The sequence below is a fragment of the Hakea prostrata genome, chromosome 6, assembly GCF_041222555.1.
Source record: "Hakea prostrata isolate BN-2017 chromosome 6, UWA_Hpros_2, whole genome shotgun sequence".
NCBI lineage: Eukaryota > Viridiplantae > Streptophyta > Magnoliopsida > Proteales > Proteaceae > Hakea > Hakea prostrata.
In genome coordinates this window covers 19,987,480-20,013,333 of record NC_142605.1, presented here as the reverse complement: position 1 = coordinate 20,013,333, position 25,854 = coordinate 19,987,480, and the positions used below count along the sequence as shown (strand labels likewise).

Sequence of the window (25,854 nt, the reverse complement as noted above, 5' to 3'; positions counted from 1 at the left end):
CTCTCTATCAATCTACTCTGTAGTTGCCTTCATTCCAATTCCGTGGAAGCCATATTCTTGCTTATCAGATAATGCAAACCAGCATTAAATATGACCCCTTCACGGACTTAACAATATAGCATAATAGCAATGTTACCCAATCAACTTTTCTCACTATAATAAATTTGTTTAGAGCTGCATGTGCCACAAATACATCCAGAAAAAAGGGAAGAGCAAAGTTTCAGCAAACCACCTTCATCTTAATCTAGGACAATGGACATCATACAATTAGTCTCTTCACACCTAATGCAAGAATTGACAGAAATATATACTGCCAACAAAGAAAATATTAAAAGAAAGACCTACCTACTCCCAGTTGGAGAAAAGCAAAGGGAAAATATTTCTTCTAGTGCATCCCGGAGCACACGGAAGCTGGGTAAGCGTGAAACGATACAAATACATTTGTCTGAAAATGAATTTGCATTTATACGATAAGCTTCAGCGATATCCTCACAGACTGGATCTCGAAAAGCAATGCAGCTAACATAAATTTTAGATCCATCTCCCTCTGTAGAAAATTTTCAAATCAGAAATTGATGCACAAAAGGTAAAAGTCTGGAGATTAGCAAAATAAAACAAATTCGTGAAAAGTCTTGAGAGCACATCAAATACGTAGGGGAAAAAATCACCAAATAGAGATAAGAAGAGAGCTCAGACAATCACAATAAAAAGCTACCCAGTGCACAGGGAATCCCACTACCGCAGGGTCTGAAAGGGCAAATGTGTGCAGTCTTACTCCCTCCTTTGCAAAAGACACTGCTTCCAACACTAGATAATAAAGTTATACAGAAGCTAAGGCCACCCCCAATAAACAGCTACCTAGTGCATGAGGCTCCTGCTATTGCGGGGGTCTCGAGAGAGGCAACGCAGTTTTACCCTTGTTTCACAAGATGGCTGTTTCAAATACTAAATGTTTATTAATTCTGCCCCCCCCCCCCCCCCCCTTTTTTTTTTTTTTTTTTTTTTTTTTTTTTTTTTTTTTGAGTGTAAAGTGCAAATAATTCCCATCATCATAAGACAATACTCTGCTAAACACCTATATTTATTTAAAAGAAAGAAAATCTAGAGATCAATTGGTAGCAAGGTACAAAATTTAACCAAAACCCCGAAATTTTGGCGAAATGTTGCTGAAATTTGGGAATGTTTTGGTGGAAGTTACACCCCCCAGTTTTGGGGGGTATTTGAGGTCATTTTGGGCTTTTTTGTGGTATCTAGCTTAATTGAGGCCAATAAACACACTAGGAGTGATTTTTTTCCTCCTAAAACCTGCCCTAAAGTGGTCTTTTGAAACATGAATTTAAACCAATGTAAATATGGATATTATTGAAGACCACACTAAGGTTTTCATTAAGATGCAACATGACATACAATAAATAGAATTCAATATACAAGTATGTGTCTGGTTGGATCCATCCCCTGGGTCATGGCGAAATACTCTTAATACTAGACATAAGCATGCCATGACATGGTATGGATAAGTTATCCATATAGTATGTCACTGGCATAACTAGTTGTGCTGGTCCTAATGGATATCCAAAGATGGAGTCACAAACTATGCAACTGATCCATCTCCATACTCATGTAGAAATGCTACTACAATCAGTAAATAAAGCACCATATGCTCCACCATATCCATAGCCACAAGCCCTATATGGTACAACCCCTTGGAATTTTCAAAATTTCACCGGAATTTTCAAAATTTCACCAGAATTTTGGAGATTTCAATGGAACTACCAAAATTTTGGTTTCGGCGGAACTACCAAAATCTGAGACTTTTCATTTTCAACTTGGGTTTCGTGTCACTACTTACCAAAACACCGAAACACCGAAATATTGCTCAATTTCGCTGAAATTTTGGCAATTTCTTGTACCATGATTGGGAGATGATGTACAATATTCAAAGCAAGATGCAAAACACTTTGGATTTAGAAAACTGAGATTTAAGCTGGCCACATTCACAAGAATGGTGTATATATATATATATATATATATATAAAGGAGCAAACATTGAAAGAACTCAAACAAGACGAATTCAACTTTAACCATTCAGGTCAGTTTTCTTCTCCCCAATCAAAACCCAAAGCTGGTGTATGAAAAGAAGGGCAACTGGCTGTATTATGGACCTAATTAGGTAGATAGGTTCAATATCCAGATCATATAGGCTAATATTGCATAGACAAATTTAGTTAATGAAACTCTAAACACTAGATATTGATCCTTCAAGCAACATTTTATAAAGCAACCAGACCAGTTGACTGTACTATTTAAATTTGATAAATGTATAGCAACAGAGAAAGCTATCCAAAGACAATCCATTTGTTTGGCACATAATGGAATACTGCAATGCAATTGTTTAAAGATCTTGATAGGAAATTTATAGGAGTGAACTTAGGGTTGATTGAGAGTTGGAATTCCATCTATGGTCTAAAAATTTGGTAGAAATACCTGGAGTTTCACAAAATATTTTGCTTTCAAGAATACTCAAAATGAACAAGGAAGGTAACATAAGCATTCAACAATTCCAGAGTGTTATTTATGTTAATCGAGCTTGAAGGTAAAAAATTTCCCTAAGATCAAGTATTAGAGAAAGAGGTTGTCAATCTAGCACTTGACTATTGTGAACCCTTTCCTTGAGAAAAAAGGAGTAGCATTTAATACCAACAAAAATGGGACCATACCAACTAAATTGACTTAACAAAAGGGCTGGCAGAACCATTTGGAAGGACTGTAGGGTTATCCCTGAGGAGAGCCTATCCATCCAACATAGACTGGTAATCTTGAAATTATACCTCAGTGCACAAACAAATAGGAGATAACCTATATAACCTAAGGTGAGGTAGGGAAGACTAAATCATGAGTTCCTAAGGACATTTACTAATATTGTGGTCATGGTAGTCAAAGCGTCCGCCTAAGCGGCAAGGCGGTTTTTCAACCGCTTTGTTAGCATGCAGTTTTTTTGCCCTTTTTTCACCTAATTGGTACCACTTTGTCTCTTTGTGCACCTTATTGCCACCTAGATACCAAAACGGTCAGCCTTTTGACATTTTGTACATAATAATATTTTTTTTAAATCAAATTTTATTCTACAAAGCCGTATACAAATTTAATAGTTAGTCATTTTGGAATTAGGAATCAATGGATCATTAAATGGATAAGGCACTTATTTGGCATCACACTATCATAGAGGTAAGTAACATGTAAATTACTACTTCATTTTCATACTTATAATTTGATAAAGTTAATAGTCATATGTTATGATGCTTGATGAGATGAACTTATGCTTGTGTTCTTTTTTTAAAAATGTTTCATAATTATGATTCTTGAATGCTTTTTTTTTCTTCCGATGAATGTGATTCTTGAATGTTTGCCTAGCTTATAATAGAAATTTATCAGCTAAAAAGTAGTTGTATTGAAAAATTTTGACCCAACCACTTTGGTCGCCTTATTGCCGCCTAGACGCCACTTTGTCGCCTAGGCAGAGCCCCAACTGCTTTGGTCGCCTTGCCACCTTGACAACCTTGATTGTGGTCAGACAAAGAAAGTGGGAATGTGAGGCAGACACCAATGAGACGCTGAATAAGACGATGATCTGTATAAAGAAGGTTGCCCAAGACAGTGGGTTGTCATCAGGCAAATAGGGAGAGAAAGTGGCAGAATGTTGAGGTTCAAGCAACTATTAAGGCCAAAATAGTTTTAAGACTTGGCAAAGGACTAAAGATATAGAGTAAAAAGAGGTAAATGATGCGAGAAAGACACCTAAGAAGAGTGTGGGGTTGGAAGCAGTATGATAAGCTTTAACCTAACCTAAACACTAGAGAAGATGATAAAGCTTTGATAAGATAGCTAAAATGTGAAAGAATAGGATTAGAGATTTTGACCAAGTAAGGTGCATCAAGAGTGATGATGAAAGAGTATTGGTAAGTGATGAGGACTTCATGAAGAGATGGGATGAGTATTCTTTGACATTCTAAATGGAGAAAAATTGAGTAGAAATGACCCAAACAACTACATCTCTCATCATGACATCACACAACATAAATATGTTAGAAAGATTAGTATGATAGAATTCCTAAGAAAGATGAAAGCAAGTAAGACTCCAAGTTCAGATGAGATACCAATAGAAGTGTGAAAAACTGATGGAACCAGTGGAAAAGTCAAACTGGGAGAGTGGATTACACAAGCTGCAAAATTCTTGCAAGTTGACCTCCCAGTAGTATTTTAGGCCTAACTTTTTATTGGAATACAGGAATAAGGTGATTTTGGATGGGATTTAAAGAAGACAGGCAGGACAACAGCTTTGGTTCTTCAAGTTTTGCAAATATTAGAACAAAAAAACGTGATACAAGGCCATAATGTGAGTCTGCACAAAGATCTGAATCTAGAAAACTATAGAATGACTTACCAAACATGGTGTGCAACCTATGAACGAAAATGGAATGAAATGAACTTAAATTTGGTCTAAAAATGATGAAATGGATATAGAAAAACAACAGCAACAACAACCTCGTCCCAACTAAATGGGGTTGGCTACATAGATCCTTGCCTTCCAATCAACTCTATTTGATGTCATACTATCAGAAAAAACAAAGCAAAAACAAGCACATGAGATAAGATTTTACGTGGTTCACCCGAAGGCTCACCCGAAGGCTATATTCACGGCCAAGCAGATATGGTGTTTCACAATAAGGAAAACAAATAGAGTTACAACCTAGCCATTTCTCTACCCATCTCAACCCTGTTAAGAGACTATAAAGAGTTACAAGTGAAAACCCCTACTTTAAGAAAGACTAAAATGCCCATGGACCCAGAAACACCAAAAAAGGGAAGCACAGGACCTCCAAACAGTTATGGGCCCACAAATAGTCATTTCGAAGGTTTCAAAATTCTGAACAAGACCCATAGCCTACCTGGCGATGGAAAAAGTTGAAAAATGGTCATTCAAGCGCATTTGGGACCGGAAACGGGCTTCAAAACATTTCATATGATGAAGATTGGTTTTCACCATAACACATACTAGGTACAAGGTCTAAGCTATGCATATATCCTTTCTCACCAAGTGTTCCAGCCTTGGTTATTGACTTCCCTCTCCCTCTGCTGATCCTTGGAGAAACTTATAGAGTAGTTGAAGGGCCAGATTCCCTACATTGGCTGCTGATATATTTTCTAGTTGGACAACAATAACAGCTCACCAAAGCTGGGGCTTGCACAGCACTTCTCCTGGTGCATTTTCAGCTGGGATGTGCAGTGAGCACAGCCCTTTTCCTGGCACATTTTCCTGTTAGCATTTTCTATTTTGATGCCTGTGAGGTATGATCTTTGTTTGCACATTATCCTACCTGCACAAGTTCCATCCTTTCTTGGGGATTCTATTTGTTGTCGTATACATCATTTTTTACTCCACCGGTTCACCAAATTTGTTGGTTGTTGAGGAGAAAAAAACCCATCAAGAGTACAATTTGTTGAAAAAACACCAAATGAAATTGATAGGAATTAAGGAAACAGTACATACAATTGCTGAGAATGAGAATTCATACAGTAAAAGCAACCATGCACTAAGCAGTTTCCAATTTCAGTATCACTATCAAATCCTGTAGAAACAGGTAAACTAAGTATGTTCAGCTATCCAGATTCCATATATCATAAGGTTGGAATCAATTTTTAAAAACATTTATATGACCAGAAACCATGGAAGAATTTTCTACTCATAAAACAAAGCAGAAAGCTGATGCATACAAACTACTTGACATAAACAATTCAGCTAAATAAGATTAAAATACACTACATACTTATATGCATACATATTAGTGAGGCTAACAAATACCAGTTAATACAATCGGATAGCTCCGTGGTAATGTTGCGACATCACTTGGATCAAAGCCTGATGAGTAGAACTCAACACCAGCAGGCAGGACACACTGCAAATTTTGGGCATTCACAAATTTAATAGCTATTAATACCCTGGCACAATATAGTAAAGGCAAGTACAAATGCAACAGAACTAAGATCCAGAAAAGAAAAAAAATCCACCTAAACATGAAGGTATTACCAATACTTACAAACACAACCTGAAACCGAGACCTTGATCCTTGGTTATAATCTAGAGAAGAACTTCCACATTTTAAAAATCAACTCTGTGGAATGCCTCCTTTGCCTATGAATTCAATTTCGCCTAATATAGTTCTCCTCAAGTAGCTCAACTACAGCCACCCCCCCCCCCTCTTCAGCTGTCAATTGATGGAGGTCTAGATGAAGAATCATAGATTCAACAACAACAGCAATTAAGCTGTACACAAATAAATGGGGTTCACAACATCAATCAGTTCAAAGACAAAGTATAAACAACTGATGGAAAAAGAAAAAAGGGAATACATAACAACCTCAACAATTCAGCAATAACCCACCTAAATGGGGTCAGCTTCAAGGATCCTTGCCTTCTGATGTAACCCAAATTCTAGTGTTGGAAATTTCAAAATTAAACCCTAAAATTGGGTCACTCCAGGATCCTCCATCTGTGAACCAGCAGTCTTCTAGGGTTATAGAAGCTTGTAATTGAAGAGCTCTTGGGTGAATTGAGGCTGGCAGATGTTAGGGTTAGGTCTTGGAGGTTTCAGTGGCTGCTGCAATGAAATTCCAGAATTAAATCCAGATTAGGGCTTTAACGGATGCTGTTTCAGGGTTCAATTGGGCTCAGGAAGGGGCTGTTGTAGGCGTCTTGTAATTTCAGGTCAGGTAGGAAAGGTGGTCAGTTCTAGTCGGTTTAGAATAGGCTTAAAGAGTCCTAAGGGGTCTGGGATTCTTGGATTGACCTAGGGTTTGGATGGAGTGTTAGGAAAGGGATGGGGATGCTAAACCTAAAAGGGCAGGTGATTGGAGTTGGGGTTGGAGAGATACAAGGATTCAAAGTCAATTAGGGTTTAGGGTTTTCTAAGGAAGAAGATGAATTGCAGAAAATTCTGTAACCTAATAAGGGTCCAATGGGGATTCTAGGAGTAAGACTAGGGTCGAGGGAGGGGTGTGATCCTATTAGAGGTGAGAGGAAGGGCGAAGGGTTAGGTTTGGTGAAGTTTCTAGGGGCGGGGATCGGCTGCTATTGCAGGGATGAGAGGGGAAGCCTGCGGAAGGGATAGGAAAGAGACGGAGGGCTGGAATGGGGAAGGAGAGGAGCTGTACTTACTTGAGATGGTAGGCAGCTGCTGGACTTGTTGAATTAATGCTGGAAATTGAAGGACAAGGGCTGAACTCGAAGAAGAAAAATCACTCAAATCCGCCCTAGCCCTCCTAAGAAGACCACAAGATTACTTGCCTCCAAACTCAGTAATTTTATTCATCAATTCAACTTGTCCATTACAAAGTAAGGAGGCTTTATTTATAGCCTCAAAATAAGAAAAATAAGAGGACTCAAAGTTGGAAAATCAACTAGAACTCTAATTGGCTTTCAAAATCTAACTCTAATTAACTAAGTATTTTGACTCCAAAAACTCAATAACTAACTCTAGAGGACTCCAATCCAAATTCTAAGAGTAGCTATCGAATCTTAAAAATTACAAGATTAAAGTGGACTCAAGTTGTGGGATCCCAACCTAACTAAGAATCTCACCTACACAAGGACTCTCAATAAGTTGCAAAATAATAAACAAAAAAATATAATAAGAAAATATCTAGGGTCCAGACGACAAACTGGACTCAATGGGACGCAGACCTAAGACACCCAAACTTTGTCAAGATAACCAAAATACCTCTATAGGTTCAGCAGCCCTTTGGTGTGGAAATTGAGCTTAGTTCTTGGATCCATCTTTGAGGGATTTTTTTTTTTTTTTTTTTTTGGAGGTGGGGTGGATTGGTCTGCTTAATTTGCCTTTTAATCAAGGGGGTCATAATTGAGACAAGACTACACAATGCATGTCTTTCCTCATTTCTTCTCTATGGTCCTTTAGACATGCCCCTAGCGCCTTCAATGGCTTCAAACTGAATAACATCACTCCAAACAGGTGAATCCCAGGTACCCTTTGAACATGTACATGCCACGTTTACCTTTTGGACCCAGAAAAGCAAAAAAAAGGGACCATGTACATGCCACCTCAAACAATCATAGAGCTTATCTTATACCGAGGCAACTCCCAAATCAGGTATGATGTTGTCATTTCTTACTAATCCTTCCTAATTTTGACAAACATCCTTCTCTGCTACACTTAGTTCTTCTATATGATAATTCTTGGCCATCCAACATTCTACCCTTGTATAAGATAGAAGGTTGTACAACAATCCTATAGAATTTCCTTTCTAAGTTTTAAAGGATATGAAAATCACACAGTGCTTCAAATGCACACCTGCACTTCATCCATCCCTTCTATCTATGAAACAGCATGCTCCATCACCTTCTTTATTTTGACCCAAGATATCAAATTCTGTGTTTGGTTAGGTAATTCTTGGAATATAACTCCTGAGAATTACAATTCTTGAATTGGTTGCCGAAACATGTGATTCATGAGTGAATAATGTGATTATATTTTGTCATGTTCTCTTCACAAAGTGATTCTTTCATGATATCACTTCGATAGATATGTTCTTGCCCTTCATATAAAAAGCAAAATTCACATGTAATTGGTAAATTATTAGGACAATCCTACTCAACTACTCAAGATGACACACATCCTTTTAAACTATATTTTTCAGTCACATATATTAAAGGTTGACAATTCAGTAGGAATCACCTGACAGAATCAAGGTAACCAAACAGTTTTGACAATATTAATCATCATTGTCAAAAATGATATTCTCAATAAAACTATGTTCCCAAGAATTATGTAACCAGACACAGTGTAAAATAAACACTCTTTTGGTCTCAATGTTCACCAATTCATATCTGCCTTACTAAAAATTAATTTACAATGACACATTCCATCTTTGTTTTACTTATTCTAAAACCTTTTGATTCCTAGGTTGATCTCCATAACTATGTTAATCCTTACTTTTGCCTTATCCAACAGAATGATATCATCAACAAAAAGAATACACAACAGAACCTCACCTTGAATGTTCCTGTTAAATCATCCACGATAAGCCTAAACAAATAAAGGCTTAGACCTGATTCTTGATGCAGCCTAATGGTACATGAGAAATCACGACCTTGACCTCCAATGGTTCTCACACAAGTATTCAAACCCTCATAGATGTCTTTCATAACATGTGCATATTTACTTGACTCCACTCTCTTCTCTAGCACATGTCATATTAATCTCTAGGGACTACAGGAGATCATTCATGCAAACTCTGATCTTTCCATGAGCCTCCTAAGCAAGTAAATAGCATAAAACCAAATGGTTCTTCAAGATAGTAGCTTCTCTTCTCAAGTGGTCTTTAATAACCCTCTCCTGTAATAGCATTGTATGACTCACTAGATTTATACCTCGTAGTTATTGTAGCTTTGAGTGTCTTCTTTGCTTTAGTAGATCAAAAGCATTGTGCTTCTCCTCCATTCATCTAGCAAATCCCTAAGCACCATTCATCTAGCAATTCCATAACATCTCGGCCTGGTTGCCTTTCCCACTTTTATCATTCTTATGACTTCTTTGACTTCAAACACCATAAACTTTCGTATATATCTATGGCACATGGAGTCCTAATAAGTAATGTAGTCTCCCAAACCACTCTACTTAAATGGCTCCATTTAGTAGGCCATAGAAACACTCTTCCTGTCTCTTCATATTGTTCTCATCCCTTGTGAAGTCTAAGACAGTCACTTTCAATACATCAAACATGATCAATATCTCAACTCTTACATTCCCTCATTTTAACTACCTTATAAAAAGCTTTTTACTCTTTCTTATGTTCAGTTCAGATGGTCGTAAAGATCCTCAAGCTTCTTTACCCTTGCAGAGTAGGCAGTAAAAGGAGATCAGAAGTTGTCTAGGCAGGACAACAATTTGCCAGGATTTGGCTTTGAAAGCAGTCCCCAAACCTGTACATTATGTTGAGCACGAATAAGTGATAGATCAATTAGAATCTTCTGGTTGATGAAATTCAAACATACTCATCACAATAGTTCTTTTCTCTACTTCAATGGCCAAACCTGCTGGTCTCAAGGTCCCCACTGGGTTACCATAGATGCTCACTTGGTTTCCACACATCTAAATACTCCAAAAACCAAGAATATTTGCACATAGCAACCATCAAGCTCAAAGTCCACCTAACTTTGTTTTACCAAATAAGTTGCTTTTGGCTCCATTAGAAGGTATGTGGTTATGATAGCAAAATTTGTCCATGGAATGTAAAATCTGTCAACATAATGAATTAATCAGCAAAACACTGTTCCAATGCATGACATTTTTATGGATACAAGGAGGACTTTGTAAGAAGTTGGGATGCATTCTCCATGTTTCTTCTCTTTGATTTTAGGGTAGTAGTTTAAATCCAGAACAACTCCGTCTTGGCATAAAGCAGACAGAGCCGTAAGGTTCAACTTTGTGGCAGTTATTCACTTTCCCATCCTATGCAGCTATGCCACTGGTAAGATATCAACTAAATTAATGGATGCAACGTAACTTTAATGCTCAATAATGCCTAAAACCTCTTATCCACCCCATTAGAGGTGGAAAACTATAATTTAGTGTAATTAGTTTTGCAATTCTTGCCACCAATTCAGATAGGCATTTGCAATTCAATCCTTCTCCATGACCTTATTCAATCTGTTTTTAATGTAGAAAATCATGGTTGACGCATGGATTGATAGTAGTGCCAGCATTTTTAAGATCCCATACACTGGTCATCCTTCAGCCTCTTTACTTTTATTGTTTTACCCAAGCACTGTACATCACGAACTTGAATTTTGAACTCAAGTACTCATATAATTCAAGACAACAGACCAACAGAAGTTGCATTTAAGTAAAAGCATTGATAAAAAAGCTCCATTTCAAACGTCAATCAGTGAAGCTAATGCTACAATATCAAGAGATCATGCATTACAAATTCACAAATAAAATGAGCAGCAAAAGATAGTAGCTTATTTCAACTTACTGTGGGAAGCTGAGGAGGCGGCGGAGGGTAAAGAGAGTGATTAGAGGGAGGGTATTGGTCCAGAAGAGAAGGCAAGTACATAACACCTGTCCCATGAAAGCCTCTGTTCCCATCAAGAGTTCGGATCTCTGGACCAATCCCGCAAACAACGAAGTACTCGAAGATCGGCGCCATTGCTTCTCTCCTCCTTCAAAACAAATGAAGAAGAAGAAGCAAAGCTTACTTGCTCCTCTTCGATCTAATCTACTCACATGATCTGCTCCGTCATGGGTTTCATCATTTATATTTCTGTAGATAGATTGTGCAGGAATTTTGATTGATACCCCACCAGATGGGAAAGAAGAAGAACAGATAAGAAAAAGGTCAATGCTTAATGCCCCGATTTGGTCTCTATCGTTTGCCGGCAAATTCAGCCCAACTGACTTGTTATTCGCTCGGTTTCCAGCGTTCGTGTCCGAAGGAAATGTGGAAAACGATCAGCAGCACATTGATATAACGTATTTGGAAGTTTTTATGGGCTTCAAAATAGCAATAGCCTGCAAATAAGAAAATCAGGCTTTGACTCGGTGAATCGGGTGACTCGGATCGTTACATAAACTGGAGCCCGTTTGAGAACCCATCGATAAACAGTTTCTCGTGTTTGTCCTATCAGTAGAAAAATAAACAAAATCGAAAATTTTCTGTTTTATTTCTAGGGATTTTTTAAAACTTCTGTTTCAATAAACCATTTTGATGCGTCTATTTTTTTTAACAAAAGTTGGGGTGGGCTAGCTTTAAGTGAAACAATTTTAAAGAGGAATATTCATTTTAAACATAGAAGCCCCACTAAAATCCTCTCATGCTGCAATAGAACTCTTCCATTTGTTGCTTTAACCCAAACAGATCCTTAGGGATCTTTTGGTTCTTTATCTTCTCTATCTCTAATGACTATAAGTGCTCGATGATGCTAAAAACGTTTCCCAAAAGCAAGTTTTAGCAAATGCCTATAAAAGAATTTATGCTTTTAAAAACACTGAGAACTATTTCGGGTGTTTGGCCTTTGGGTGCTAGGTTGGCCTAGATTTTGGAAATTGGAAGGGCCTCCTTGGTTCCTTTGGTTCTAAGAAAAATTAGGATGGTTTCTCCAGTCTAAATTGTAAGTATTACTATACAGATTATTCTGATAAAGTGCACTTACATTTTCATTGGTGTTGCTCCTAGAGGTGTTGGGGCATTCCTCCATTACATGACCAGGTGAGTGGCACCAATTGTACATAGAAACTTGATGATCGACTTGGTGGAGTGGGTTTGGTGCTTTAGGAATAATGGCTTCCATTCTAGGCTATCAAGATGAGCTTCTTTAGTTGTTATTCAATCAACATAATAACCTCTACCTCCTATTGCTCTTTCTTTTCTTGAGTGGACCCCCACTCCCTTGTTAACTAAAAAATTCTAAGCCTCATTTTTGTCTTCATAAGATGTAAAACCCAAAGGACACATGGACTGTAACATTGGCTTGGTGCAATCCTCCCTTCATAATTTTTTTGCCAAAGATGCCCTTTTTTTGATTTCGTGATGGGGACATTCTTGAGAGGGCCTTGAAACCTTTCCATGAGTTTAGAGAATGACTCTTGTGGCTTTTGTCTAAACTGCATACTCTCACTCCTAATTTTATTTGTCTTGTGCAATGGAAAAATCTTCTTAAGGAATGCCGCTATAAGCTGACTTCAAGTAGAATTGGTTGGTAGTCCATAAAGCCATTTCTTTGCTCCATCCTTGAATAAGAAAGGCATGCATCTAAGTTTAATAGTATCATCATTGAGTTATAGTATTTTGATAAGTACTCATACCTTTACAAATTCTCTCAAGAACAAATATGTATCTTCTGAGGACAATCTATGAAAGTGGGGTAGCTTGCTAATGAATTGAGACTTAAGTTCATAGTTATTCCCCTAGGCTACAGATACGCTTATACATAAGGGTTGTGCAGTTCTAGCAGGGTAGAACCTATCCTTTAGAGTCCCAAGTAGAGGTGTGTCACCTATGGTTGAGGTAGATATTTGGACAAGTCGATTGGTGGAATCATTTTTTTTTAATTAGTAAAGAAGAAGGAAAAAAAAGGGAGTTGGGGGGGGGGGAGTAGTAAGTAGTGAATTTCCCCTCAAAGATTGAAACAATGATTCCAAAGTGGTAAGGTTGTCGTATAGCTTAACATTGTGTAAGTTTGACAGCAAGAGAATCTGTATAGTCTTCGGAACCACTTACAACCGAATCCTAGGGATTTTGCAATATAGTGGGGACTACTATACGTTTTTCTTTATACTTTAGTTACAAGTAATATATTTGAATTTCTTTTTACAAAATGATACTTTTCGGGGAAAAAACACTTCGATTTACCTAAGAATGAGAAAAATAAAATGGATTAATACCTCATCGGCTACGATGCCAAAAACTTGTTCGTTAAATAAAAGTAACCACAAACGCACGGTATCGTGTAGCTAATGGGTCGATCTTAGGGAGATATATCACTTTGTTAGGTTTTTTATTAAAATCTATATTATCTATATATTAAGTTTCAAAATTAGTTTTTGCTTTTCTTTTATTTAATTGTTTTGTTTGTGTGTGGGACCCTTGAGGTAAGGGTGGTAATGAGGCACCATGAGGTAAGGGTGGTAATGAGGCACCATGAGTTAAGGAGGCCCTTCATGACCTTGGTTAAAGGAGGCCCTTCATGGCTTTGGTTATGAGGCTCTTCATGACATTGGTCATGGGTTTTAAAGGTCTTGATCATGGTGATGAGGTGGGCTAACTTGAATGGTGGAATTACTCAAATTCTAACTCTTGACCTTTATTTCTCATTTCAACTTCATGACCATTCATGGCCATTACCATGAGTGGGGGTTAAGGTCTTTGAATGGGTTAAAGCTTATTCATTCCAAAGAAGTGAATATGAGAGTTACTTCCCCAAGTAGTGGGGAGGTTAGGTCAAGGGGGTTTATTCACATTAGTGGAGGAGGGACAAACCATTGATTCTCCATTAGTGGAGAATTGATTCTCCCCTTGTGGGGAGGTGTGGTTTGGGCCTATATAAACCCAACCCTTCCTTGCATATTGTGTGCTATTGTGACTCTCCTCACTCATATTATTTGTTCTACAAAGTTCATTTCTTTCTTGAGTTGTCTAAGTGTTGTGCTCTAGCTTTTGGCTCCTTTAAGGGACTAGAAGAACTACCTCATCTTCTAGTTGGAGGTTGCTTTATCTTGGAGGTGGTGGTGCGAAGAACCCTTGGTAGTAGGGTGCATCAATTACCTTAAAGACAGCATCAAGGTGTGACTCAACCTCATCAATCAGTGGTTCGTTCGGTTGCTACTTCAAGCTCTTCAAATTTGCTAAAGACGATCTTCATCTCTCAATTGTATTGCGATTTCATCTTTGTATGTTTGAAGAATTTGTAATACAATTACCCCAACACACTTTAACTTAACCCTCTTAATGGTAACGCGAGAGTGCGAGGATTCAATTTTTAACTAATTAATTAAACTAAATTACCAGATCTAAATAAGCGATCCTAACACATACATCTAACACATTTGAATTGGAAGAAAAAATAAAAATAGACATAACCTAACCATTCATCATCTAATAAAAGAAAATGCATAAATAAATAAAGATAAAAATAAAAATTGATCACAATAGAAAAATGAATAAAGAAAAGGGAGGTGATCCAAATGTCAACTCTGGATCGAGGAATGGGAGTGCAACTAAGATGACTTTAATTGTGGACCCTTTGCCATAGCTCAGCCCACTAATAAGGGGACAAATATAAAAGAAAAATAATGTAGAAAGTAAATAACAGAAAAAAAAATTAACAAAACAATAAATAAAAATGAAACCTTAACCAAAGAGAGGCACGACTATAGATATCTTTGATAAGGACCCAAGGGGAAAGGGAAACAATAAATAAATGTTGAAAAATAAATCCCAAGTTAAGAACATAAAGGGGTAGACAGAAGCGAGAATGGAGGGGAGGAGGGGAAGAGAAGATAACTGATGATAGCTACTTACTTGCATCTTTGAATCTTGAATAACAAAAAAGAAACCTTGATCGATCGATTCGAATCTCAACCCACCCTAACAACCAAATCTAGAATGATCTAAACCTACAATTGTTAAACCTAGAGAAAAACGAATCCTCTTGGAAATTGAAACTTGAATCTTGAAGCTTGACCTCAGAATTGAAATTGAAATTGCATTGATCGAAAGAAAGAAAATACGCTTGCATAAAAGAAACTAAATAACTTGAGTAACTATTGCATTACATAGAAAACTTAAACATAAACATTGAATCTAAAAATTAGAACCTCACAAAGAAATCAAAGAACTAGAGACAACCTAAACAAGCTAAATAGAATCGAAAGTGTAGAAGGCCTAAAAAAATTAAATAGAAAACAAAGTTTAAACAAAGTCTAAGAGGAGAGGGGGTATTTATCACAGCTGATGAAAGGTATACAAATAAGGGGGGGAAAAAAATAATAATAATAATAATAATAGGTGAAATAGGAGAAGAAAAAAAACAACAAATAAAAGACCTTATTCGTTTCAGAACATAAGGAATAGAGAGAGAGAGAGAGAGAGAGAGAGAGAGAGAGAGAGAGAGAGAGAGAGAGAGAGAGAGAGAGAGAGAGAGAGAGAGAGAGAGAGAGAGAGAGCTAGAAAAGGGGAAGAAACAAAATATTGAATTAAGAACATAAGGAATAGAGAGAGAGAGAGAGAGAGAGAGAGAGAGAGAGAGAGAGAGAGCTAGAAAAGGGGAAGAAACAAAATATTGAATTAAGAAAACGTGGAGTAGAAGGAGGGAGGAAAACAAATACTTTTAAGAAAAGAATGTGGGTTAATTAAATAAGAAATAAAATAGTTAGTAAAAGAAATAGAAAGCGGGGAGAGAGAAAAAATAATTAGGAAATAAATAAAATCTAATAGAACAAAATATTCCGGAAAACCTATGAAAAAATTGAAAAAAATTTGAAGATCCTAAAATTTGACTACTTGTGGGTCCCATACATACACTAAATTTGTTTCTCTTTTTTTAATAACAATGAAGTAAAATAAAATCCTAACTAATCTCAGGGGTTGATCAAAATTGGCTTCTTTATTTCTAAGATATTCTTGAAGTTAACCTATAATCGCATCTCTAGCCCATCATGATTCAAATCATACCCTTTTCACACTCGAGAATTTAAATTGGACCTCTTTATATGGATCATACCCAAGAACTCCAAATATTCTCTTAGGTACTAAAAAATCCTAAAATCTGCAAAAACTACATAGAACAAAAGGTAGCTCCACTCTAGCTAAGTGTGTGAAATACATGATTTATGCCCTAAGATTTCATACATAAATGTGCTCATCACACTGAGTGGAACTGCTAGAGGTGCAGTTGGTGCCTTTGGAGCATCCTAAGCTCGAGTAAGACTCACACACTTCCATATGGCACTCAGGCTAATCCTCCTCACGAGCCTAACCCTGACCACCCTCAACTCCCTCTCTTGGTAGCATAGGTGGACGAGTCCCTACTGGAGGCATATGGGATATAAACCTTCAATTGATATGATCTCCCATACCTCCTGTAATCTCTGCAATGTAGTGCAAATTCACCCACAAGTGTCAGAAGATATAGGTCAAGAGACGCCCCAACACCAGATTTGCTACATTGGGGTTCTCAACTCTGTAAATTATGGCCTTTTGGATGATGTAGGCCAAATCAATCAGATACCCCATATAGAAAGCAAAGGTGACAAATGCTTGCATGGCTGATATCTTGTCCTTGTCTGTCCCTTGGGCACAATGTTCCTACTCACCACACAAAAAATGATTCGAGCAGAGGGAAGCATGTATCTACCTTAAAGGCTGTCACACTCTCTGGTACAAAGCATAGTGAGGACCAAGAAACGCTTGGTGTAGTGAAGTGCGTCATCATCGCCGCCTGGCGGAATCCACCTCCTTTCCCTAGGAATGTAGGGCACACCAAGGATACGTGAAAGTGTCTTAGAAGAAAAGTGAATGCAAGTGTCCCGTACTCCAGAGGTGATGGTAAGATGTGTATCATCCTCACTAATATCCTCCTCAACAAAAGTCAGATTGCTAGAAACACCTGATGAGCTTAGGATAAGCTGGCTCGTCCATGTCGAGCATGCAACCCCATCCAAGTGCTTGAAACCTCTCCTTGACTCTGAAGGGTGCCACGGTCCTCACTTCTAGCACTCTACCTTAGTCTATTGGAGAATTTCTGAAGTGGTGGTGGTACAGGAGCTTTGCCTCCTTTGTGACAACAAGTCTAGGTGTGCCACCCCACGTCCATGACCCCAACCACCTCCATGACCTCCCATAGGCCCCTGTCTACCCCCACGGTGTGCCATAATGGGTATGATAAAAAATTTTAAGAGAAAGTAAGGAGTATGAGGAAATTTTGATAAAATTCTTGTAGATGTGGTAAATGGAGTGTAGATATGAGTTTGAATGCACTAGAAACAATTAAAGAGATGAGGGAAATAAATAACTACTCTAAAAATTAAGTTTCATAGGTAAAAGTTGAAAGGACAACGATCTAGCAAGAATCTGAGACAAAACCATGTAGATCTGAGATAAATGGAAAGCATACCTATGATTTCATGGAGAACCTCGCATTAAACTTGACATAGATGCATTGTAGAGCTTCAAATCCACCAAGGGAGTGAAATGGAATTCTTCTCCAGAGCCAGAGAGAATGTTTAAAGGTGGAAGATGGGTAAAATGGGAGGCGGTCACCCAATATAGGCTAACTCGCCACCCACACCACCAGTCAGTTTGGGGTGGGGGTCTGCCACAAGCCTACTTTTTGGGCTGGGTCAATTACCCTATGGCGATTCTTGCACCGAGTTAGCAAGCAATCGACTCTGGGTGGTCAACCATCCAAGCCAGCCGGTCCTTCTCAGTTCATGATTTTCTAATGTATTTTTGCATCACAAAATAGTAGCGGTCTGTTGGGCAGTTGATCTGCAGCATAACCATCCCTATATGTTGGATTTGGATGATTTGGTGTTTTGGATTGCCCATTTATGCACATGTATGGATTAAAAGATGAGTTTGGCCCTTGTATTGGTGTGTTTGTCTAAGTTTGTGCATACCATATGGATGATTAATGATGACTTTAAATGGAGTAAATGACGGAAGTTTGTGATTTTTCCAGGTTGGTTAACTTGAGAAACCGAAATGTGGGAAATTGCAATATGATTGGTTCTAGTCAACAAAACGGTATTGAGGCCCCACCGCCACCACAAGCAGGAGCACAACAACCACCCCCTCCACAAGGTGAAAACCTACCAAATGCTCCACCAGTGTTCACCACTTAGGATATTTTGAACATCATGGGCAACATGAAGAGACAATAACAAGCCCAGTTCAACACCATGATGCAAGGGTTTATGGCCATGCATAATGCCACTCATGTGGTTCCCCTGAGCAACAATGGAGCCAATACATGTACAATGGGGGCTACATTGAAAATTTTGATTTGGGACCATGGAGCACTTCTTAAAGCTCTAAGTCCCTACCTTTACTGGGGTTACCAAAGATTTATTATAGCTGAGTAAGCGGTTGAGAGAGAAGGAGAAGGCATTTAGGTACTTACAATGCATCGAGGTACAAAAGATTCTATGTGCGAAACAAAAGCTCAAGCATGAAGCCGATGCGTGGTGGAATGCCACCCAACCCATTTTGGCAGCCCAATACCAAAAAGTGACATGGAAAGTGTAAAATCCTTAGAATCCTATCCTGAAAACCCATCATTTCAGGTCCATGAACCTAGAGTACTAGTAGAAGGCAACTTTGGACCATTCAAGTTGAACTCGGGAGTTTGGAAATCGAACCTATGGAATTGGATAAAATAGATGATAAACACAACCACCTTAATTGATTTAAAGAGGAGAGAGAAAATCAACATGAAAGGCTTAAAAAGAAGATTTTGGCATCCACAAAAATCAATGCAAGAGGACCTCAATGCCAAGGTAAAATATACCATTGAATCAAGCATGTTTAGAGGATTTTATGCTTCGAAGCTCGTCGAAAACCGCATTCATATAAAGAAGTTATAGGGGTAGTTGGTCAAATTGACTGCCTGCCCCCTACCCAACAAAGGGCAATTTTGCGTTTTCAAGCTTTAAAACCTTATTTTATTGTTCCCTAGCCTCATAAACGAATTGTTTGTGTTCTTTGGAGGCTGAGAGCTTGGGAGAGAAGAAAAGCTTAGAGTTTGGTAAAGTCTTTGCATGTGCTATGCTGCCGAAGCGCAACTCATAGGAGTAGTCGCTTGTTGAGATAAGAAGACTTTGAACACCCGGCCCTTTTGCAACTATTCTTTCATGGTATTTAAGTTGGTTGTTTGCAATAATGGTGGTGGTTGAGGCAGTTGGTTGAAATTAATGAGTGGTTATTTATGTTTCTCATTGTGTTTCCCAACCTCTTTGAGTGTGGATCATGTTATCTTTTTCCATTTGAGACCGATTCATCATCTCAGAGATGCCTGCAGGTGACACTTTGATAACCAAATTGGGCCTTTTTAATTGGATACTTGTTAGGATGTTTGGAAGATGTTTTTGGGACAATACTATTGTTCCATTGAAGTCCCAAAAGTCCCCAAAAGATCCTTGAAATGAGCTTGAGATTGAGCTTTTTGGTCGTAGCTAGGGGGTGGTCAATGTTCATGCACATGATATCGTGTAGCTAATTGGTCAATTTCAGGGAGATAGACTACCTTAGAATTTAACTTCTTAATGGTAACGCGAGAATGCAAAGATTAAAAAATTTAACTAATTAATTGAACTAAATTAGCATATCTAAATGAGCGATCCTAACACACACATCTAATGCAATTGAATTGAGAATAAAAATAAAACAAACATAACTTAACCATTCATCATCTAATAAATAAATAAAAGGTAGGAATAAATATGAAAACAATAAATAAATAAACAAATAAAAGGGATTGAGTGTCATCTCTAAATCGAGGGAAGGGGAGTATAATTAGGATGACCTTGACTGTGGACCCTTTGCTATAGCTTATAGTCCACCGATCTGGGGAACGGATATTAAAGAAAAAGAAAATAAAAAAAGTAAATAGCAAAACAAATAACAAAACAATAAATGGAAAAGGGAAACCTTAACTAAAGAGAGGCGTGACTGTAGGTATCTTGATCAAGGACTTAGGGGAATGGAAACAATAAATAAATACTGAAAAATAAATCAAGTTAAGAATATGGAAGGGTAGAAAAAAGTGGGAATGGAGGGGGAGAAAAGATCACTAATGAAGGCTACTTACTTGCATCTAAAAAAACCTTTGAACAATTGATTCGAATCTCAACCAGCCCTAACAACCAGATCTGGAATGAGGACCTAGAGAAAAACAAATCCTCTTTGAAATTGAAACTTGAAACTTAAAGCTTGAACTCAAAATTGAAATTGAAATTGCATTGATCGAAAGAAAGAAATTACACTTGCATAAAGGAAAGAAAATAACTTGAATAATCATTGCATTGAATATAAAAATTAAATCTAAACATTGAATCTAAAAAATAGAACCCCACAAGCAATCAAAGAACTAGAGAAAACCTAAACAAACTAAAGAGACAAAAGTGTGGAAGGCATAAACAAACTAAAGAGAGAAAAAAAATGTAACTTAAGTCTAAGAGGAGAGGGGATATTTATACGAGATTGTGAATGGGGTGAAAATAATGAAAGAAATAATAATAATGATAATTGAATAAAAAGAGAAATAGGAGTTAAAAAGAATAAAGAAAAAAAAGGAAGAAAAAAAATTCATGGGAGAGAGAGAATGAGTGGAAGAAAAAGAAAAAAACAAATAAAGATATTTTGAGTTATACATGGAGAAGAAAGTGGAGAGGATTATATATATATATATATATATATATATATATGTATTTATTTATTTATTAACAAAAAAGAAGTGGGTTTGTTAAGAAAATAATAAAGTAAAAGAAATAGAAAGTGGGGTGAGAGATAAAAATAATTAGGGAAATAAATAAAATATTCTAGAAAATCTATGGAAAAAACATAGAAAATTCTAATATTTGACTACTTGTGGGCCCCATACATTTTTCAATTAGAATAAAGTAAAATAAAATAAAAATCCTAACTAATCTCAACCAAAAATAAAAATTGGTTTATTTATTTCTAAGATATTCTTGGAGTGCCCATAATTGCATCTCTAGTCCATCATGCTCCAAATCAAGCCCTTTCTCACTATAGAATTTGAATGGATCTCTTGATGTGTAAAATTGCATTTCATACCCAAAACTTCAAATATTTGCTTAAATTCTAGAAAGTCCTAAAATCTACAAAAACAACATAAAACCCAAGGTAGCTCCGCTCTAAGTGTGTGAATGCAGGGTCGTGCTTCAGTGCTGCGCATTAAATGCGCAGCACGGTGAAGCGCACAGTCGAGATCGAAATCTCAACCGAAATTTCGATCTCGACCGTCCGTCTCGGTGTCGAGACAGACAGTCGAGATCGAAATCACGGTCGAGATTTCGATCTCGACCGTGCGCTGCACATACTGAGCATTTAATGCATAGCATGCAAGTCACACTAGTGAATGCATGCTTCACACATAAATGTGCTCATTAGTTGACTAGCCCTAATGAGGTTTGACTTACCGCCCCTATACGGGTGTGTGAGTTGAGTCTGATTGATGCGTGGTTTGGTCTTCAACATAAACTTAATTTAATTTGTATGTGTTCCTGTAGCTTGTTAGCGTTCTTGAATTGTGGATTTCTTGGACTTTTGGAAATCATTATGACAAGTGAGGAACACATTATCCAGTATTTGATTCAAATTCAAATTCTAGTTATTAATTACAAATGTTGTTATTTTTTTTTATGATTTGGTAAGGTGATATTTTATGCTTATGTTAATATTCAATTCACTCAAATTGGGAATGTGATGTGTTAGGAAATTGGGTGGTAAAGTACTATATATATATATATATATATACTAGTAAAAACTGCACGTGACTACACATGTAGGGTAAGAAGGAATATTATATTGTATCTGTTATTGTTGGGGTAATTGTATTACAAATTCTTCAAACACATAAAAATGAAATTGCAATACAATTGAGAGATGAAGATCTTTAGCCAATCCGGAGAGCTTGAAGTTGCAACCGAACGAACCACCGATCAATGAGGTTGAGTCACACCTTGAGTGTTGTTTTTAAGGTAATTGATGCACCCTACTACCAAAGGTTCTTCGCACCACCACCTCCAAGATAAAGCAACCTCCAACTAGAAGATGAGGTAGTTCTTCTAGTCCCTTCAAGGAGCCAAAAGCTAGAGCACAACACTTAGACAAATTCAAAGAAAGAAATTAACTTTGTAACACAAATAATGTGAGAGTGAGGAGTGTTTCAATTGCACACCACATGCAAGGAAATGTTGGGTTTATATAAGCCCAAACCTCACCTTACATCCCTTAGGATTCTTAAGGCAAGGAATTGGATTTAATCCATTCAATAACCTTAACCCCCCTTATGGTAATGGCCATGAATGGTCATGAAGTTGAAATGAGAATTGATGGTCAAGAGTTAGAATTTAAGTAAATTCCACCCTTCAAGTAAGCCCACCACACCATCATGATTAAGACCTTTAAGACCCATGACCAATGTCATGAAGAGCCTCTTAACCAAGGTCATGAAGGGCCTCCTTTACTCATGATGCCTTATTACCACCCTTTCCTCATGGGTCCCACACACTAACAAAATAATTAAATAAAAGAAATGCAAAAACTAATTTTTGAAACTTAATATAAATAATATAGATTTTAATAAAAAACCTATCACTTATAAATAATATTTATTTATGAATGTCCATTACCCCCAAAGAGATTGTACTTCCAATTGAAGATCTCAACTACCTCATGATGCAATATTGGTGAAGATCACAACCATCTCATTACACAATGTTAGCAGTCAATATTTCTATTCTATGCACCTTCAATCTTGAGTGGCAATCTATCACTCCATATCAAGATTATCTTATTGTGTATGAGAATCATATATTGTATTTCTTTGTAGACTCTGACATTACCATATCAGAGAAGTTGCTAGTTTCATTATAAATATGTAATGACTAACTCAATAGAAGAGTTGAACTCATCCTATATTTCTTCTTTGTATTCAATATATCTGTTTTATTTTATAACACATTATCAACACGATTCTGGCTCAAGTAATTGTGAACGACTCCACTCAAAGCATTGCGTTTTGAAAAGAAAGACAGCAAACTATGTATTATTATATTTTCTATTCCAAAGTGAAAAGAATGATCGATCTCCTTGCGCGTTTTTGTAAACAATGGAGTTTACTTTGTTCATCTTGTAATGTAAGCGTATAGTGATAAAAAGGTATGTATTTTATTAAATCTAATAATCAATTAAGATATTAGGTTACCTTAATAATTGAGGTTTGTCATCAACCAATAATGATTTTATTTATTGTATATAGTGGTTGTTAGACTTGCACTACAAATATTGTTAAATGCACATGAAGTTGCAAGATTTGAAACTGTAAATGAATACAGTTCTGCAGATGCACATCAAGTTGCAAGATTTGAAACTGTAAATGATACAGTCCTGCAGATGCATACGAAGATGCAAGATTTGAAACTGTAAATGATATAGTTCTGCAAATGCACATGAAGTTGCAAGATTTGAAATTATAAATAAATACAATTTTGCAGATGCACATGAAGTTGCAAGATTTGAAATTGTAAATGATACAGTTTCTGAGATGCACATGAAGTTGTAATATTTGAAATTATAAATAAATACAATTATGCAGATGCACATGAAGTTGCAAGATTTGAAACTGTAAATAAATACAGTTCTGCAGTTTTTTAGATTAATTCTCTATTGAAATTATGTGGAGAAAATATTATTGATGAAAATATGCCAGCAAATTTTCAAGCTTCAAATTTGTTGTTACAATAGTAATATTGTAAAAGAAGTTTTAAGAAATACTCTGAATGATATCATGCCTATTTGTGGTTGAGTAAAATAATGGACTATTAATGAAAAGTCATGAAGCTCGTCTTATTAATTCTGTTCCATTCCCTGAAGTGAATGCAGGAATTCATGATATGTCTAAAAAAAGACAAAATTATAATTATGGTTATAACTGTGGAAGTGGAAGAGGCAAACGATAGAAATATTACCATTCTTATGATGAAAATAAATAAGAGAATAATAAGAATTCTCAATATAACTTTTCAAGGAGTAAAGATAATATATGTCATCGATGTGGTATGAAATGTTATTGGGCATGTGTTTATCATACTCTACAATACTTTATTAAGTTTTGTCAAGCTTCAATTAAAGGAATGAAGATAATGTAGAGATGAATATGATTTTTCAAAGTAATGACACTGAAGCAAATTTTGCCTATAACGCGAATGATTTTGATGACCTTACAAATACTACACATCTAGATGCTGCAGACTCCTTTGAATATAATAATTGAATATTTGATTATGTTACTGGAGTTCAAATAAAAATAAAAATAATGTTATGTTACTCTTGTAATTCTTTTCCATTCAAATTTCATCTCATATGTTAGTTTATCTTAAATTTAATCTTTTTCTTTTCTATTTTTTTTATTGATTTATATATATCTTTTGATGCATTTTGTTTCATTTTGATGAATAATTTAAATATTCTCTAATATGCTACGATGCATATTATACTAAAAGAAAAAAAAATTAATTATCTTATTTGATGACACGAAAGTTAATGTTCATACAAGAATTAATAGTACAACATTGATTGAAAGCTCTGGAAAAACTAATCTATTATTATCTAGGAGATCAATTGACTATAGAAAAAGATAATTGTAAGATAGTTTACTTAAATTGAATACCAAAAATCCAGTAAAACTTCCACTACACCACCCAAGGGTAATTAAGCAATTTCATAGAGCACACACCACTGCAATGTGTATAATGAGTTAACCTCATTGTTCAGTCAGGATTATAACTAAAAATCACGATCTAACAGCAGAAATTGACAAACTCTACCCAAATTACAGTGAATTTTGTGAAAATCATCATTTCTTCTTTTCATGCACTCCAACAGACCTCATCTTGCGCAGAACATTAGACATCTCCTCACGCTTCTTCTTTGCCCTCTTATGGGTACCCAACTTTCGCTTAGCGACCTTGAGTGCACGCTTGTCCTTCCCAACCTTCAAAAGCTCAGTGATTCTCTTCTCATAGGGAGCAAAACCAGCAACTTCCCTAATGAGATTCCTGACGAAATGCACCCTCTTGCTAGTTTTCCCTTTTCTGTTGGAAGGGCGAGGAGCCAACTCCCGTCTTGTAACGATATGCCCTTTGTTCAATCCAACAATTGACAGCCCGCTTTCAGGCTGTACTGAAGGAGCCATTGCCTAATTACGAAAGAACACAAACAATTATACAACCAGACAGAGATTGCTAGTTCACAAAGCATATATTATCTCTTGGGTCTAAATGCAAAAGAGCAAAGAAACCCTCGAACACAGCCATGACTACACAGGGCATTTAAGCACGAAATGGGAGCCTGATCAATTGACTATAGATAATGCATTATTTTGTAGTAAGTCTCAAAGAACCTTATTAAGTTTTGAAGATATATGCCAAAATGATTGAGACTACAAATGATAGTAAAAGTGAATATTTATGCATTACTACAAAAGTATTAGACATTTTCTCCCAGTTTGTATTACACAAATATTTGCATGGT

General features: G+C 36.6%; 1 protein-coding gene and 1 pseudogene across 1 annotated transcript in view; both read right to left on the bottom strand.

Annotated features, from left to right (window-relative positions):
- SCD1 (stomatal cytokinesis defective / SCD1 protein (SCD1)) overlaps positions 1 to 11,575 on the bottom strand; it is a 173,507-nt gene extending 161,932 nt beyond the window's left edge. The window contains exons 1-3 of the mRNA XM_089158216.1: positions 11,053 to 11,575; positions 5,861 to 5,954; positions 346 to 547 (exon numbers count right to left, since the gene is read on the bottom strand). Coding sequence (XP_089014342.1) covers positions 346 to 547; positions 5,861 to 5,954; positions 11,053 to 11,226 — 470 coding nt within the window. The 5' untranslated portion in view covers positions 11,227 to 11,575. The remainder of the gene's footprint in view (positions 1 to 345; positions 548 to 5,860; positions 5,955 to 11,052) is intronic.
- Positions 11,576 to 24,959: 13,384 nt separating this feature from the next.
- On the bottom strand, positions 24,960 to 25,531 carry LOC149012497 (large ribosomal subunit protein eL36x pseudogene; annotated as a pseudogene).
- Positions 25,532 to 25,854: the final 323 nt, after the last annotated feature.